This window comes from Gymnoscopelus microlampas (genome assembly GCF_963454915.1).
Source record: "Gymnoscopelus microlampas genome assembly, chromosome: 3".
Classification (NCBI taxonomy): Eukaryota; Metazoa; Chordata; class Actinopteri; order Myctophiformes; family Myctophidae; genus Gymnoscopelus; species Gymnoscopelus microlampas.
The window spans coordinates 52414740-52431950 of NC_139940.1; the positions used below are offsets into that span (position 1 = coordinate 52414740).

The 17211-nt window shown below is 42.9% G+C and overlaps 1 protein-coding gene across 1 annotated transcript; it reads right to left on the reverse strand.

Moving 5' to 3' along the window:
- Positions 1–168: 168 nt before the first annotated feature.
- Positions 169–15375, reverse strand: rnf115a (ring finger protein 115a). The gene is made up of 9 exons (XM_084053651.1): positions 15237–15375; positions 11464–11522; positions 10690–10744; positions 9211–9599; positions 6808–6876; positions 6331–6403; positions 5019–5112; positions 4325–4440; positions 169–3431 (listed from the first exon to the last, which is right to left on the reverse strand). The coding sequence occupies exons 1-9, from the start codon at positions 15312–15314 to the stop codon at positions 3315–3317; spliced, it is 1050 nt and encodes a 349-aa protein (XP_083909777.1). The 5' UTR covers positions 15315–15375; the 3' UTR covers positions 169–3314.
- Positions 15376–17211: the final 1836 nt, after the last annotated feature.

The window sequence follows — 17211 nt, forward strand, 5'->3', positions numbered from 1 at the left end:
CAATGACTCCTAATTAATGACTGGAGTATAAAGCTTTAAATGTATAACAAAACAAAACCAAATTATTTTAACCACAAAAATATCACTTACACCACCTTTAAAAGGTATTTAGATCAAGCAACGCAGTTAGTACAACTAGCTACTGATCAATGAACCACAAGATTCTCTTTTTTCCCCAATTTATTAATACATCATACAGATTTGCTTATATATATAATATACAGTTTGATAACAAGGGATTTCACATTTCTCCATTCTCAATTCGTTCCATGTTTTATTCTCAAACCAGAAGTTTGTTGAACTTAACGTATTTACATAAAAAAGTGATTAAAAATGCAAAAAGAAAAAAAAAAGACAGTCCTTATCAGAGGAATAAAATGACAGAGGGATGCCTTCTGTTCAGAATATATACATCAGAGAGAGAGAGAGATGGAAAGCAATAAGACAAAAACAATTGGCTGGGTTCCATTTTGAGGCCTCGCTCCCTTCATTACATCCTCTGCAGGACACATTAACCTCCATTTAATCAGAAAATCAAATCCTTAACGTGATTTGAGGTCTCAGTTCATGTTTCTTTACCTAATTTTGCATTCCAATACCTCCTGTGCACTTATTTTGCATCCTCCTTTGGTAAATACTTGGTTTCATCTGCATCCTGACCGTGCACTTGCGTCGCATCCTATGTTTTAGGGATGCAAAAACGACTGAAGGAAAAGCATGTGCCAGTATGTACGTCGCATCCTACGTTTTAGGGATGCAAAATTGACTGAAGGTAAAGCGTGTGCTGGTATGTATGCCACATCCTACGCTTTAGGGATGCAAAACGACTGAAGGAAAAGCGTGTGCCAGTATGTACGTTGCATCCTATGTTTTAGGGATGCAAAACGACTGAAGGGAAAGCATGTACCAGTATGTACTTCACATCCTACGTATTAGGGATGCAGAACGACTGAAGGGAAAGCATGTGCCAGAACGTGAAAGGACCAGTGTCCCCATATTGTCTCTGGCGGGTGGAAACCTCTTGTGTCCAAAACCGTTACTTTTCAGGAAATGGAAACAAGAACCTGTGTTCCGATGGATCCTATGTCATTACTTAATCACAAGCTCTTGTTAATCTTCCCATTGGTTCAATATTTATGAAACCCACAGACAAACTTAACCACGTCCGCTTTCAACAATTCTTAAAAAAAAAAAAAAACTAAAATAGCTGATCTACAAGCTCACAACGCATTGTAGATTGGCTATTTCCGGAACCTTTGCACGACAATGTCGCACACCAAAGTAGGGCATGAATTTACACCCCCAAAAACTAGAACAATGGACCAGTATGTGAATGGAGTTGTGGACTAGAGCTCTGCCTATGCCGATCCTGATTTTGGAACAGTCCCACACAGATCACCAATCACCGATGTTTTGGCCCGATTCAACATTTTATATACAAATTGGCTCAGGGGAGGACCGGCGGGCCCATTTAAAAGTTCATGACGCATTGTGAGCTTGTAAATCTGCCATTTTCCAAAATGTCTGAAAAAAGGTTTTCGGCTATAATGAAAATGACCTAAATAGCCAGGTTGAAAGTGGTTGAAACATCGGCTGCATAATCGCCGACGTCAATTAATGGTGGGTATATCGGCCAGACTGATATGTGGTTCAGACAGTGAAGGGCTGATGCATCAGGGTTGCACGCTAATAGCTCCCTTTGCAGACCTTTTAATGCACAGTTATAGAGAGTGACGTTTCCAGCCTATCGGTCTTCTTCAGACACTGTAATACATCCATTACAATTCTGCCATGAAAAGGTTGGCAAACGGAGCTAATCAGGGATGGGACGATATGAACATTACACGTCGCGATTAACGATAGTATCCACAGCCCACCAATGGTACTCATTGGTTTTGGTGGATAATCATTTAAGTTTTAACCAATTAAGACCTGAGGCGATTCTACAAAATGTCTTCTAAATCCTAACTGTTTTTTGAAAAAACTTCTGTTACTATATCAGCGGTTCTCAAACCTTTTCATGTCAAGGACCCCCAACATGATATGTATTTGGCTGCGGACCCCCATCTCAAAATATTTTGTTCCAGGGACCCCCCCAGAAGCAAAGATTTGAGTTAAAAATGTTTGCTTTAAAGGAATATAAATATATTCATTTGCACCCATTTTTTTCTCGATTTTTCAAAAATAGCAGATCTACAAGCTCGTAGCGCTATGAAACTTAAAATGGCACTTTCGTTAACCATTTGAACCCCCCAGCATCCCTATTCTGGGGGGGGGACGTTCGCCAAAAATAGTCGATCTACAAGCTCACAGCGCAACACATCGATTTGTGTAGAGTGAAATAAGAGCGTTCCAAATGCGCTCTGTACAGGTCTGTTTTTATCAAGTATAGTGGGTTGAAGTGGTACTGAATTTGCAGCTCAACAAAAGCTAATTCATCCTAGTGTATGACGGAGGACAATTTGACGAAAAATTATAATCTCTGCGATACGATTACTGTGAGCGTTTTTTTTTATCACGACAAACGATAATAACGATTATCGTCACCATCCCTGGACCTATTCTGAACCCCGGCGTCCATATTCTTGCGAGAACATCTTGCTATAAAATGAAGGAACCTCTGTCTGTTCTGCATTTTTCTCCCACAGTGGGTTGAGCAATTGATCTGAACTTCCACACGGTGCATTAACCATTTAGCACATGAGGACCCGTGACGGAGCCCATTGTTCAATTTCCCCAAATTTAAGCTGTTTGTTGGCGAGTCCCACAGCCCGGATGGACGGTGGGTGGAAATGGCGGGTGTATGGACTAGTTCTGCAAAGAAATAACAGATCTACAACAACGCGTCACTTGTAGATCGGCTATTTTCAGGGAAGAGATTTGATGTGGATGGAAAAAAGTACAGTTGCGTTTCAGGTCCGTTTCACTAAGGATAGAGGGTTTAAGTGGTTAATGTGCGCTACTACTCTTTGATTCTGATTTAAGGGGTTGACAAGATGGCTGGTGTGTGTGTGTGTGTGTGTGTGTGTGTGTGTGTGTGTGTGTGTGTATGTGTTAACGATCAGTGTTGCTACAGCAGTGCATTTGAACGTGATGTGATGATGAGGAGGAGGAGGAGGATGTCTGGTAATGAAGGACGAGATCTCAACTCAGAGACACAATCGGTCTAAATGGTTGTAAAAAAAATCCTTTAAACAAGTTAAAACATGAGGCTGCATGAATGAGGAGATGTGATTTGTGTGCGTGTGTGTGTGTGTGTGTGTGTGTGTGTGTGTGTGTGTGTGTGTGTGTGCGTGTGTGTGTGGGGGGGGGTCTCAGAAGGACCATCTCTCCTGTGTTCGGGGGTCGGTAGAGGGGGACGGCTCTGACGGAAGCTGACTGCTGCTGTCCTCCCCGTTTAAACCCTTCCTGCACACTGGACACGTGTCGTGCTGAGAGAGAGAGACAGACAGACAGACAGAGAGAGTCACAGAGAGAGAGGGAGATTGAGTCAAAGGGAGAGAGAATTTAAATGAATTCTCCATAATGCTGCGTTCTTACTGTCAGATACAAAGCTATAGGCTACCATTCATTTTCAATGGAAGCTAGCGACGTGAAGATCCAAAGTGACGCCCAACGTTTGTAGCGCTAAAAAAAAATCTACAATCCAAGTTGAGCTGAGTTCAACTGCAGCTACAAAGCTACAAAACGAACACGTATCTTTGTGGCTGCCAGTGTGAACGCACCATAAGTCATGTGCTGTGTCATGTGATATGTGTTGTCCAAAATATTTAAGAAATGAAAATTCATAATATACTCTGGCTTCAAATTGCAGAAAACACACATGACTAATATTGCTATATTACTGTCGACCGATTAATACATTGTTACACCCACCGTATGGCTCGCGTGGCCAGCCCTCCAACCTCACTCCACTCTGAATGGAGGTGTGGAGAAACTCATTTGAAACAAGGAGAGATGCTCACTCGCTGGGGGAGTGGCTAAACTGTGACTGAATGGTGACAGGACCAGAGTCTGTCTGTGTTTTTCCGACTAGTTGTTAGATCAGCAAAATGTGCAATTATTTGTGGGAAAATGAATTCTCAAGTAAAACGACATGCCAATATGGAGCGTCTCCTGCCCACACTGTCAGTGGCCCCGCTCCCTTCTAACCACCTCTCACTTCAATATTCCCCAGACTTTCTTTCTGACAAATCAAGCCTGAGGTCCGAGGCTAGATATATGCGTGACATGCCAAATGTAAGCCTTGGAGAAACGTTGTACAAATACTTATCACATAAAAAACACGCAGATATTAATAATTAAAAAAAAAAAGTCTACTCACCATTTCCAGCCAGGGCACTATACAGTCTGAGTGGAAGAAGTGATTACAAGGCAACTGTCTGACTGCCTCTCCCAGCATGAAGTCCTCCTTACACACAGGACACTCCATACTGCAGTCTGCACACGCACACACACACACACACACACACACACACACACACACACACACACACACACACACACACACACACACACACACACACACACACACACACACACACACACACACACACACACACACACACACACACACACACATATTTTTATTATACTTCTGAGGACATCAGAATTTTAGGACAGCATTGAAAACAACAGAAAGATAGTCGAAAAACTGCCGTAAAAAAACCAAGATATTGCAGAGCTCGTAGATTGGCAACGTATTGCTGTGTGCTTTTTCCAATTGTAAGTCTAACTTTTTAAACCATTTCTAACACTGTCTATTTCTCAAATTCTACTATACTTGTGGAGACATTTGGCCTTCACAAGTATAGTCTCTCACACACTTACACACGCGATATGTTGACTTTCAAAGTAATGCAGAGTGTGTGCAAGCCAAGGCATTTATTTCTAAAGTCTAGTTTTTAATTTTATTTCCGTTCACAAATTTTCTTTTTCATAACTAGTTTTAGTTTTAAGTTTAGTTTTAATTAACAATGCCATGAGATGATGAAGGTGAATGTGAAGATGAGACGGACCTGCTTGTTCCTGAGAGATGTTGACTGTTGGGAGCGACGAGATCTTGTCCTTCTCTGCTGGAGGAGGACCAGTGTTCTCAAACTGTCCTAGCAACTGTGCACACACACACACACACACACATTAATATACTGTACTGTCACGCATGCACACACGCATACAAAAAATATTCATACAATCTAGGGATGTAAAGTTGCATCACAAGACAGTCAATCGATACAAACGTGCAACGATTCAAATAGGCTCTATGCACAGCAGCCATATTGTGAAGACATTCACAGGTGTTACCAATGATACTAATGAAGGCTCTGTTCCATTCTGGTCAAACAGAGTCAGGGTGCTGGTATTGTGCATGGTGGCTCACTGGAAACACTCTGCTACACCAGTGGGTCTAAAATGTGGGGTCCAGGGACCCTCATGGACACCTTAAGGAGTTTCCAAATGGCCCCATGCGGGGCGTGTAACTCTGAGTGTACAAACCCCATTTGTACACTCTCAGAGTTATGGGGTCGTGGAAAAATCAGAGAACCACTGTGCTACACTAAATGGAACAGAGCCTTCATTAGTATCATTGGTAACACCTGTGAAGGAAGTGAAAATATGGCTGCTGTGCATAGAGCCTATCGGTCAATTGTAAAATAAAGCACAATGCTCTAAGTGTGTAATCTAGTTTAGAATGTGCTTGTTCCCCATACGGACTCGTTTTTGTGGCATGCAACGGTCGTACTACAGAGTATAAATCAGGCTTTAGTTGTGAACGCAGTGTATTATTTGTCATACTGCTGAGATTGTTATGATGTAGACTCCAACAGAGCCCTGAAGCTCAAATCATGCTGCCTTTGCTTTAGGGCGCTGCATCCAGCGAGACTAAGTTCCCTTTCGAACGCACATCTGGGAATTGTAGTTAGATTGCTGTAATGACCAGATAGCTACTACTGGTGTGACCAAAAAGACGACAAAAATGAATCACTGGGCCTGAAAAGAGCAGATCTACAAGCTGACCATAACATTGTGAGCTTAGAGATCTGCCATTTTCGATTCGATATATAGACAAGATAAATAAAATGTTCTAGTTTTTGCCAGAGAAATAATTGAAATGATCATAATAATAATAATTTGTCTGCTATCTCATTTTGTTGAACAAATCGTAAGAATGGCATCATGAATCCAGAATTGTGAGTTGAGTGAATCGTTACATGCCTATTACACACAATGAATACACATACACAAAGATGAATACACACATGCACACACAGATTAATACACGTGTGTATAGATGGATAGATAGATATGTCATGTGTTTATGGGATGTACCTGTGTTATGACAGCATCTAAACCTCCCTGTCCCCACGCATAGTCCCCTGGATTAGAGTGCAACATCCCCGTCCTGAAAACACACACACACACACACACACACACACACACACACACACACACACACACTTTCTTATTAGACAGACAGTAGGACAGCTGAGGGGGGATAGTATAAGAGAGGCAGGACAGCTGAGAGACAGACAGTGTATGAAAGACAGACAGTAGGACAGGTAAGAGGGAGACAATTCAGGCATTTGGCATACAATCTTATCCTGAGCGACTAACAAAGTGCGGGATCAGAAAAAATATCATGAACTCTCGTCAACAAACAATGCAAATAGTCAATTAAGTAGAGTATAAAGACAACAATGTAGGGATACAAAGAAACTAAGATGCCAGGTAAACATCACACCTAGCACCTGTCTAACCAATATGCTATATAAATAACAGATTATTATATTATAATAACCATCTTACCATGAGAGGGGAGGGGAACCAGGGACTCCAGAGTTGGCAAACAGACCAGCAAGAAACTGTTGTACAATCCTGAGAGAGAGAGACAGACAAAACACACCGTATAAATATACTATCTACACTTTATAGCTTGATTACTGGGAATAATCAGGTTTTAGCAACAAATTGACTCAAGTACTACATGATTATGGCAAAAACCTGGCTTAACACTCAAAATACTCCCTATACCAGGTGAAGTTGTATTCAGTCATATTGCGGCGTGCTGTGAGCATGTAGATCTGCTATTTTCACTATTTTGGAGATTCTTGGCTTTGCGGCCTGAAAATCTAGTAGTGCTTGATCAGAGTTAGGTCAATCAAATAGTCAGGATGTCGCAAATTTGACAGAGCAACTTTCCCTTGTAGTTGAGTAATATTTGACGAGCAGAGCGGGGCGATTTTAAAAGTAACGAGGAGCGGGTTTATAAAAAGGTCGGAGCGGAACTCCACATGTTTGAGCATCCCCGGTCGCACGGATGGTGAGACACAAAGAAATCCTCAACACTGCAACTGAAGTGCACAGCGCATTTCCCTGATATCTTAAGATTGCAATCAAATGTCTCCGTAATCCAAACATTCTGTTCATAAATTCCTTGTGTCAGTTATGTTTATATCACCAGCCAATCAAAGGGTATAATAGGCTCTATGCACGGCAGCCATATTGGAAAGAAATTGGGCCTCTTCCTTACTTCCTTCACAGGTTTTACCAATGATACTGATGAAGGCTCTGTTCCATTTCATGTAGCACAGTGGTTCTCAAACCTTTTACTTTTAAGGACCCCATAACTCTGAGTGTACACATGGAACCAAATAGACCCTTATGGGTCCATTTGGTTCCATTTGTACACTCTCAGAGTTACACATCTTTTAAGGGGCCATTAGGAACCCCCTCAAAGAACCATGCGGGTCCCTGGACCACACTTTGAGACCCACTGGTGTAGCAGAATTTTTCTAGTGAGCCAACATGCACAATATCAGCACCCTGACTCTGTTTGACCAGAATCAATCTGGGAACAGAATCTGTTCTTGAGAGATTAGACCAGAATGGAACAGAGCCTCATTATTTTCATTGGTAACACCTGTGAAGTAAGGAAGAAGAGGCCCAATTTCTCTCCAAAATGGCTGCTGAGTATAGAGCCTATTTGAAATGCAAGTTTTGGCCGAACAACACTTGCTTTGCGAGTGCCTTTCTCTCTCCCTCACGAATCTGGTGATTAACCCACAGGATTTAATATCGTCTGTCTTATTAAAAGAGTGACAATGCCTACGTAAATGGCGTGTTTTGCATCATAGTTGCTGTCCATCTAGGCTCTCTACACTGATGGGAACGCATTTGTGCTAAAAGATAAAGTGTTTAAGACAGGCAGAAAATAGGCTACGAGATGGGGTTTTTTTTGGCTGCTGAGCAGCCAGGCCTGAGCGGATTGCAGAGCAAGCGGTGCGCAAATCAACATGAGCGGAGAGCGGACGTGACAACAGCCCCCTGGAGGGTGGATCGGCATTCCCCCCCCTCTCATATGCTCTGTCCACCACTGAATATCGCTATACTGCCCAGCCCTAGTGCGTACTAGAAGTATGTTGTTTGTATGTTGTATGTTGTTTCGTCAACAAATAAAAACTAGACTGAAATGTTAGTAAGGGACGAGTGGAGAAGAGATCCAGCAGAACTAAAGACAAGTTGGTCGCGCTCAGGCGTTGCGCTCTGAAAATATCAGATCTACAAGCTCACAACGTGTCGCAGGCCGACGCGTTGTGAGCTTGCAGTTCCGCTATTTTCGGCATGCAAGCAAGTGTAAAATCAGCCATCACGACGTCATCAAGGCACCGCCAACATACATTTTAGTCGACTAAATCAACTGTGGATTTAGACGACTAAAATCGTACGATATTTAGTCGACTAAAACTAGACAAAAACTAAAACATTTCAGATGACAAAAATATGACTAAAACGAAATGGAATTTTATGCAAAAGACAACTAGAACAACTAGAACTAAATCAAATTTTGCTGTCAAAATCAACACTGGTGAGTGCGCATGAGCAGGAAGATGGTGTAGACGCACATTTCGCCGGCTCCCACTAAACAAACTTTAAAGTCCAACTTTAGCCCTGTTTAATCGTCTACAAAGTCACTTTTTTTTGTGTGTGTTAAATAATTGTTGAAACCATTTATCAACCTACACAATGCCGACGGCAAAGAAGTCCAAACAACCCGGTGCTAGCAAAGAATCGGAGGACGACGACAACAACGTGGTCCCGGTAACAATGGCGGATATTTCTACTTTACTTGACCAACTCAAAATCAACACTGGTAGGGGGCGTGGCTGGGGTTATACGTGCGGGTGCACAAGGGGGCGTGGGCTCACTCACCCCTCCACGGCCGGCGAGCGGTCCGGTCTGCTGCTGCCGCGGGATCGATACCTCCTCTGGGTGTTGAGGCGAGGGGGGCGACCGGGCCCCCAGTGCTCGCCTCCTCCGGCGCCTCCCAGCTGCAGGCCGCCCAGCGGTGACCCCAGACCAGCTGGGACCGAGCCCCCGAAGGGCCCTCCTCCTCCTCCTCCTAGAACTCCTACTCCTCCTCCTCCTCCTAGACCCAGACCCCCCACTGAGCCCAGCCCGCTCAGACCCCCCAGACCCCCGGCTCCTCCTAGGCCACCTCCTCCTCCTCCTCCTCCTATCACGCCGGGGACCCGCGGCTCCGAGTCGGGACTGTCGGCGTCCACTGTGAACGGACGCTCCACGAACAGGAGGTGCCAGAGCTGGAGGAGAGAGGAGGAGACATTAATTAACCCATTAAGACCGGGAACGCATCTCTGGCATTTTAGATTTATTTTGAAAAAACTCGTGAAAATGTGTCTTTCAATATAGGCTATACATATTTTTCATGGGGGTCCCTGGAACAAAATGTTTTTAGATGGGGGGTCCGCGGCCAAATACATATAATTTTGGGGGTCCTTGACATGAAGAAGTTTGAGCACCACTGATATAGAAACATACGTTTTTTTCAGAATACTGTTGGGATTTAGAAGACATTTTGTAGAAGCCTCAGGTCTTAAAAAGGTAGGGTAAGTGATATTTTTTGGTTAAAACAAAAAGTATTTTGTTAAAAGGTTAAAGCACTATATTCTGATAGTAATCACTGCTATAGAGTGTTTGTTCAGTAACAGGAGTCTCCCCGTCTCTCCAGCTCTTTAATAAACATAAAATACATTTTACACAGTAAGTGTAAAAATCTCAGCCAATCAGGAGAAAGTACCCATTTTTAAGCTTTATTTTTATAGTGTTCCAGTTCCAATTTTGCCTGCTCATTTCTTAGTGTCATCACTTCCAATTTCACTTGTTTAATCTATATCCTGATTGAGTTCTCTATCCTGATTGGATAACATTGGAAATGAAACTGAAACTAAAACAAAAATGCATTTTCTGTTTAATAAAGAGCTGGAGAGACAAGGAGACTCCTTTTACTGAACAAACACTCTATAGCAATGAGTACTATCAGAATATAGAGCTATTTAACACTTATTTTAACCAAAGAAAATCACTTACCCTACCTTTAATGGGTTAATCTAAGAACCGAAAATAGCGAATCTACAAGCTTGTAGATAGGCTATCTTCGGTGCATGACATGATCCCATGGAAGACATGCTGATTTCTATGGAATCCAAATGACTGAAATCAGAGCACTTCAATCCATGAGGAGACAGGATGAAGAGATGATGATGATGAGAGGATGAAGAGAAATGAGTAGAAAGGATGAAGGAGAAAGGATTGGGGTGAAGATGGAAAGGGGGGGCACAGAGAAGAGAGCTTATTTTACCCCCCCCCCCCCCCCAACAGTGTGACTCGTACCTCTGCAAACTGTGTAGCTGTGTCATCTAATCCGTTGGCGCCGCCGTCCAGGAGACTGAGGGCAACAAGCACACAAAGGGTGACAAAACATTAGCATCCACCAGACCATTGGTTCTCAAAGTGGGGTCCGGGGACCCCCAGGGGTCCTTGAGGGAGTTCCAGGGGGTCCCCAGCTAAATGATGGACAGTTAGGAACCAAATGGACCCTTATGGGTCTGTAACTCTGAGAGTGTACAAATGGGACCCTAACGGGTCCATTTGGTTCCATTTGTGCACTCTCATAGTTAAATTAACATTTGCAACATAAATTGGGGTCCCAGAGATAGAAATGCCATTAAAAGGGGGTCCGTAGCCTAATGCATGTCAAACTGGGGGTCCTTGAAATGAAAATGGTTGAGAATTACTGCTAGAGCCGTAATAATCTTCTCTTAACTTGTCCCTGGCATATCTTTTCATATGTGGGTCCGTGGGCTAATAAGTGTCGATTTGGGAGTCCTTGACATGAAAAAGTTTGAGAACCACACAAAAATATAAACTAATAAAAAACTAGCAAATCCGCTCTAGAATCTAATCAGAACTAACTGAATTAGGAAAAAAAAGTCAAAACCACCTAAAACTAAACTAAACTGAAAAATTCTAAACTATTATAACCTTGCTGCCAAGTCCTTACTATTGTGCGAAGATTCAGTTCAGTCCTACCAGTTGGTCGATGGAAAGTTTTGCTTTCGTTTTCTGTTCCGTTATCTGTTAAAGGAATCAGAGATCAGTTCTCACCTGGAGTCTTCCGTCACTTCCTCTATGAAGCCTGAATCACATCTGGGACAAACGTATTCCTGTGAAGAGAGGAGGTTGCTGATATTAGGCAGGTCTGAACAGGAAACGCGTATGAATGAAGGTGTCATTATGTGTTTCCGGTTCAAATATGCAGCCGAGCCAATCACAAGAAGCTATGGGAAACTGAACGGGAACAGGAAACAAAATTAACACCCCGCCAACAGCAAATGGCGAGTAGATTTCCTCTTTTGGCTGGTGAATTATGGAGAGGGTTGGGATCCTTCACGATTCCCTCTTAACGGTCCGATTCTCTCCATTAAAACCGGGAACGCATCTGTATAACCACTTTAACCATTATTTTTATACTTTGGCTAATCAAAAATAGCAGATCTACAAGCTCATAGAGTGCCGCGCTATGAGCTTGTAGATCTGCTATTTTTGAAAAATCGTGAAAATGTGTGCAAATATATACGATTTTTAATTCAAACCCCGGCTTCTGGGGGTTCCTGGAACAACATATTTAGAGTTGGGGGTCGCGGCCAAATACATATCATTTTGAGGGCCCTTGAAATGAAAACGTTTGAGAACCACTGATTATAGCAACATACGTTTTTATTTTTAAACTGTAGGATTTAGAAGACATTTGTAGAATCCCCAGAAGCAAAGATTGAGTTACAAATGTTCTCTTTAAAAAATATATATTCAAAGATGCGAACATTTTCATGATTTTTCAAAAAAATAGCAATGGTATAAAATAATGGTTAAAGTGGTTAAAATCTAAAATGACAGATGATTTCCCGGTCTTAAATGGGGTAACGAGTCCTATATACTGTATATGAAACCGGTTCCAGAAATGGTTCCAAATGTGATGGAACCTAATCCGGTTCCTCAATGTTGGATCCGGTTCTGGATCCCAACCCTATCTGGCGTGCAAAAAAATATGAAGAGCCATCTTTCTGGGTTTTTACATTGTCATACAAGAAATAGCTTCAGTTGTACTAAACAGCTATTTATCATTTTTGGCAGGTAAATTTGCCTGGCTTACAAAAAAAAAAAAATATTACCAGCCACTTTGGCAAGTGAGCCAAAACGTTAGGTTTGTTTCCTGGAAACGTTAAGGAAGGTATGCCACCTTCTGGAAACAGTACTGGGATTACAGTTATGTGATTAGCTCAAGTATTTGCGATCAGGTTTTCATGTGATAATTGTGACAGGCCTGGTGACACAAAGAGGTGACAGATTTAAACTGAAGAGTTGCATTCACGGGACATGAGAGCCATGCCTCAGCACTGATACCAGGGAGAGCAGGCAGGCAGGTTTAACTACAATAGCTGAACAGCCTGGCTGACCTACTGAGTCTGACACACACGTGCGTCTCTCTCACACACAGTCCAACATACATACACTTTCTCTCTCCCTCTCTCACTCACACACACACACACACACACACACACACACACACACACACACACACACACACACACACACACACACACACACACACACACACACACACACACACACACACACACACACACACACACACACACACACACACACACACAATTGCAGAGGTCAGAAATAGGGATACATCACTGTCTAGCTAAGCAACACCAAACTATCTATTCTACACAGACAAGATGAAACTTGAATGATAGCTAAGTGAAACAGGAAGAGGGGAACTTTAACACAGAAAGTACCACCATCACCTCACTTCCAATCTAAGAACGAAACTAAAACCGATTACTGTTGGTAGATTGTATAGTTATGTTACGAATTGTGAAACAGACTACAGCTAAATGTTGTTATGATGATATTGTAATATGTTATGTTATGTTATTGTGTTGTGTACTGTCTAGGGTTGCCAAATACCTGAAATTCAAGTAAGGGACACCCGACTGGTTGTCCCTTATTTCCAAGAGGAATAAGGTACGCCCAGAAAAAGATAAAATCTCACTGTAATTACAGGTTTTATATTGTTGCTGTCGGACAGAAATCTCCCATCTCCGTATTTTAACTTTTTTCGTAAATTAATGCCCTACTACTTGACCATACTACAGCGTCACACAAAAGCGACGCATTTTGAGCTTGTGGATCTGCTACTTTTGAATTTGAATCCTGAAAAGTAATAGTTTTGGACATATGAGGTTTCCACCAGAGACAATATGAACCACTTCAACCAGAGCCATTCAAGGAGAGTTGCGTCACTTTCTCCGGGCCAGGTCTTCTGTGAATAGTGACAAAGCCCTAAAGCGGAAGTTTACGGAATGCACTGAAGTCTATGAGCATTTGTAACTGTTTACATGAACCACGTGACCGGCACTTTTTCTGCCCCCTCATTGGCGGAACTGTCTAATACAAGGCACTGACTTGAACCCCATGGCATCCAATGCTGGTTGAACCACAACATCCATATGCTGGGCTAGGCAAAAAATAGCAGAACTACAAGCTTGCAACAGCACAATGCGTTGTGAGCTTGTAGATCAGAGATTTTTGGCAAAGACATTTGGTGTAGTAGACAGAGTAGTCCAAGTACAGACAATTCAGGTCCAGCTTACCACGTCTGGAGTCTGATTAACAACCTGTATTAATGTTTATATGATCTTTTGCATAGTAGTGTATGTTTGTCTGTCATTAATGTTTCGATCAATTAAGTCCAATGGAAACAAACCATAGGCCTTCTTGGGTTTAAAATCCTCCTAGCAGACCTTATATTGAACTGTACTTTCCTGTGATTTTTTTGAGGGGCAAACTGCTAATAAAGTTTTCAATTAATCAATCAATGTATATGAACCATCTGAACTTGTAAGATGTGATGTCATAATTGATTGATTCCCCAAAAACAAGGAACTAAAGTGTGTCCCTCATCAGTTCAATAAAAGGGACACGTCTGTTAAGTTCCCAAACAAGGGACGATTCTGTATTTCAAAAGGGACTGTTGGCAACTAGCCTTGGATCAAGACTTATCATAGATGTGTTTCATCGATGTGTTGATTGATTTGCATATCTATGATAGATGCGAAAGTAAAAATCAAGCCTCCATTAAAAAAAACACATCTATGAGTCCTGATCCAAGGCTATGGTTGGCAACCCTGTTGGAACACTCACATCAGCAACGATGAAGAAAGAGAAAGGCGCTCATGTTCGATCAGAGATTCTTTAAATGGGGTCCAGGGGACTCTCAGGGTTCCTGAATTGGCCCTTAAAAAGTCTGTAACTCTGACAGTGTACAAATGGAACCAACGGGTGCATTTGGTTCCATTTGTACACTGTCAGAGTTAAGGGGGGTCCTTGGAATGTCAAAGTGTGAGAAACACTGCGTTAGACGCATCGTTGTGTCACTAGTATGTACGTATGTTTACATACAGTACGACGCAGCTGGCTGTCAAAACGACAACTTTCAAAAACGCACCGCAGCAAAAGACAGGCTGCACTAACACAACCCCAAAACTCATTTTATACCACGTTCTAGCGAACAATTCAACAACATTATGCTGTTGGAACTGCTTGTCCTTAATTGTTAACTACATAACAAGCGGACAAGCCTTAATGTCGAAGCCCCTGAGATATAAACAAAACAAAAACAAAACAGCAGTCTGAGCAGACAGGCCCCTGTAATAGCTGGACAGCCCCCCAGCTAGCTTTAGCCTAAGCTAGCGTCTAAGCTAGCGACAGAAACGGGTGTATTTCTCACGCCAGGCGGAACTGGCAACCCCGACAACGACGACAGAACCACCACCGAAACAACATGGAACGGGACGGGCTAGACTGACCGGCAGCTTGGGGTTGACTTCTCCCTTGCAGCAGTGGCAGAAGAAGCGATGCGGGGAAACCGCTGCAGCCTCCGCCATCTTGGATTCTCCTCAACCAACCCCCCTCTCTAAACTGACTGACTGTCTGCTGCTTGCTTCACGAACACTGACTGACTGACTGACGTCACGTGATCCCATCCCAGCCTTTGCCTGAACGTCCACTGACTGCCAGCGTTGCCAGGTTTTGTGAGAGAAATATAAGCGAGCAGGTTCTATGAAAAACAAGCCCAAAAGAAGACACTATTAAAGCTATGAAAACCAGAAGAATTTGTGATGAATCTAGTCTATAATAGCTTCTTCATTTTATTTTTCCAGTATTGTAACTGCATTTTGTCCTGTTATTTGTAAAAAAAAAAAAATGTTTTGTAAAATTGTCCACGATTTTGTAACCCATTTTTCACCCAGTGAAAATTGCCTAAGCAAGTTGTAATCCTGGGTGCTACTCTCCCTCTGCCAGCCTGGGGAGAGCCCCGAACTGAGCTCATGCTTCCTTCAACACATGAGGAGTGAGGCCGCTCCTTTATCACCTGACAGGGGGGAGTTTCCCCGGTTGGACGTAGCGCGCGGAAGGAACATTCAACCAGTTCCTTTCCCCTCCATCAGGCGCCCCGGCTGACCAGGTGGAGGCAGCATAGAGACCAGGATTACTGCATGTTTTTGTGAGGGTATCTATCCTAGGGGACATGGGGAGAACATGCAAACTCCACACAGAAAGGCCCTTTCACCAACCCCACCTTAGGGTATGGGCACTGATGAAGCGGTGGAGAGAAACACACCCAGCGTCCCCGGTGGGAATCGAACTCAGGTGACAGCGCTACCAACTGCGCCATCGGCTCTTTAGCATCTCATTCCACTGACAAACGCCTGCTCTATTTGAACTCCCACATCAAACATGAGGTAATCTCTCAAGAACAGATTCTGCTCTGCGTTTTAATCTGTCGGTAGCCGTGTTGACAACCCGTGCGCATTGGTTTCAAGTGGGTGTGCCTTCAGATCAGGAAGCAGGCCGCGCTTTACCCAATCAAATGTAGTGGGCTGGATTCACGTGTCCGTCGATCCTTCCCTACTAGAAACGAACCGAAACTAATTTAACAATAGCGTCCGCGGAGCAGACAAAACCACAGAAAGATATTCACAATTTAACTTACTCTTTCATCATAGAAACAAGTGGGCTTATAACCAAAACGATCCATGTTCTCTGGGAGAAGTGGTGTTAGTGTTCCGTGTAGAAATATTGTTAGTGGGAATGAAAACATAGTCGCACCACCCGGAAGTGATGCGCTGAAGGCAGACCAAAACCCCGGTTTCCTTGCGCACGTGTGTTCCGTTTTCTTCCTCCCAGAGCTAACTGACATAGTGTCAAACAGCAGAGGTCGCTGTTTTTCCTTATCAGTTGGCGAGGGGTTCCTAGATTGAACATGAGGTGGACGTGGACACTGGCAAATACTGCGGCATGGTCATGCTGGACCATAGACAGTAAAAGAATATGGACAGCGTTACGCCCACAGACTCTACAGACTGTAATTGAAGCCTATTTTTCAGCAATTTCAAATCCGCTATCTTTCTATATCCGGTCTGAAAAATGCACTCGGAAATTAATGCTATTGGTTGAGAGTGGACCAGAGCGGGGGTGGGGAGTTAATGCTACTGGTTGTGTAGCTTGTCAATCAAATCAACACAAGGTAGCCACGCCCCTCCTACAGCATACCCTACTTTATCATCAATTTTAAATTAAATGGGATGATCATTTACCGAAATGCATATCATGGTGATTGAGTAATCAAAAATGGTGACTAGCTAGAGTAATCAAAAGTCAACCAAAGAACAAGATTTTTGTACAGGATCTCCTCTCTGGTCTGTAAGAATACTTTGAGGACTCTAACAGGAGCACTCATCCAAGGTTACTTCGACTATGCATGCACCTCATGGTACCATA

Coding starts and splice junctions, on each gene's coding strand:
- rnf115a (XM_084053651.1), bottom strand. CDS start 15,314: ATGGCGGAGGCTGCAGCGGTTTCCCCGCATCGCTTCTTCTGCCACTGC. Junction 11,523..15,236: donor AAGTCAACCCCAAGCTGCCG/GTCAGTCTAGCC, acceptor CTCTCTTCACAG/GAATACGTTTGTCCCAGATG. Junction 5,113..6,330: donor TAGATGCTGTCATAACACAG/GTACATCCCATA, acceptor GTGTGTGCACAG/TTGCTAGGACAGTTTGAGAA.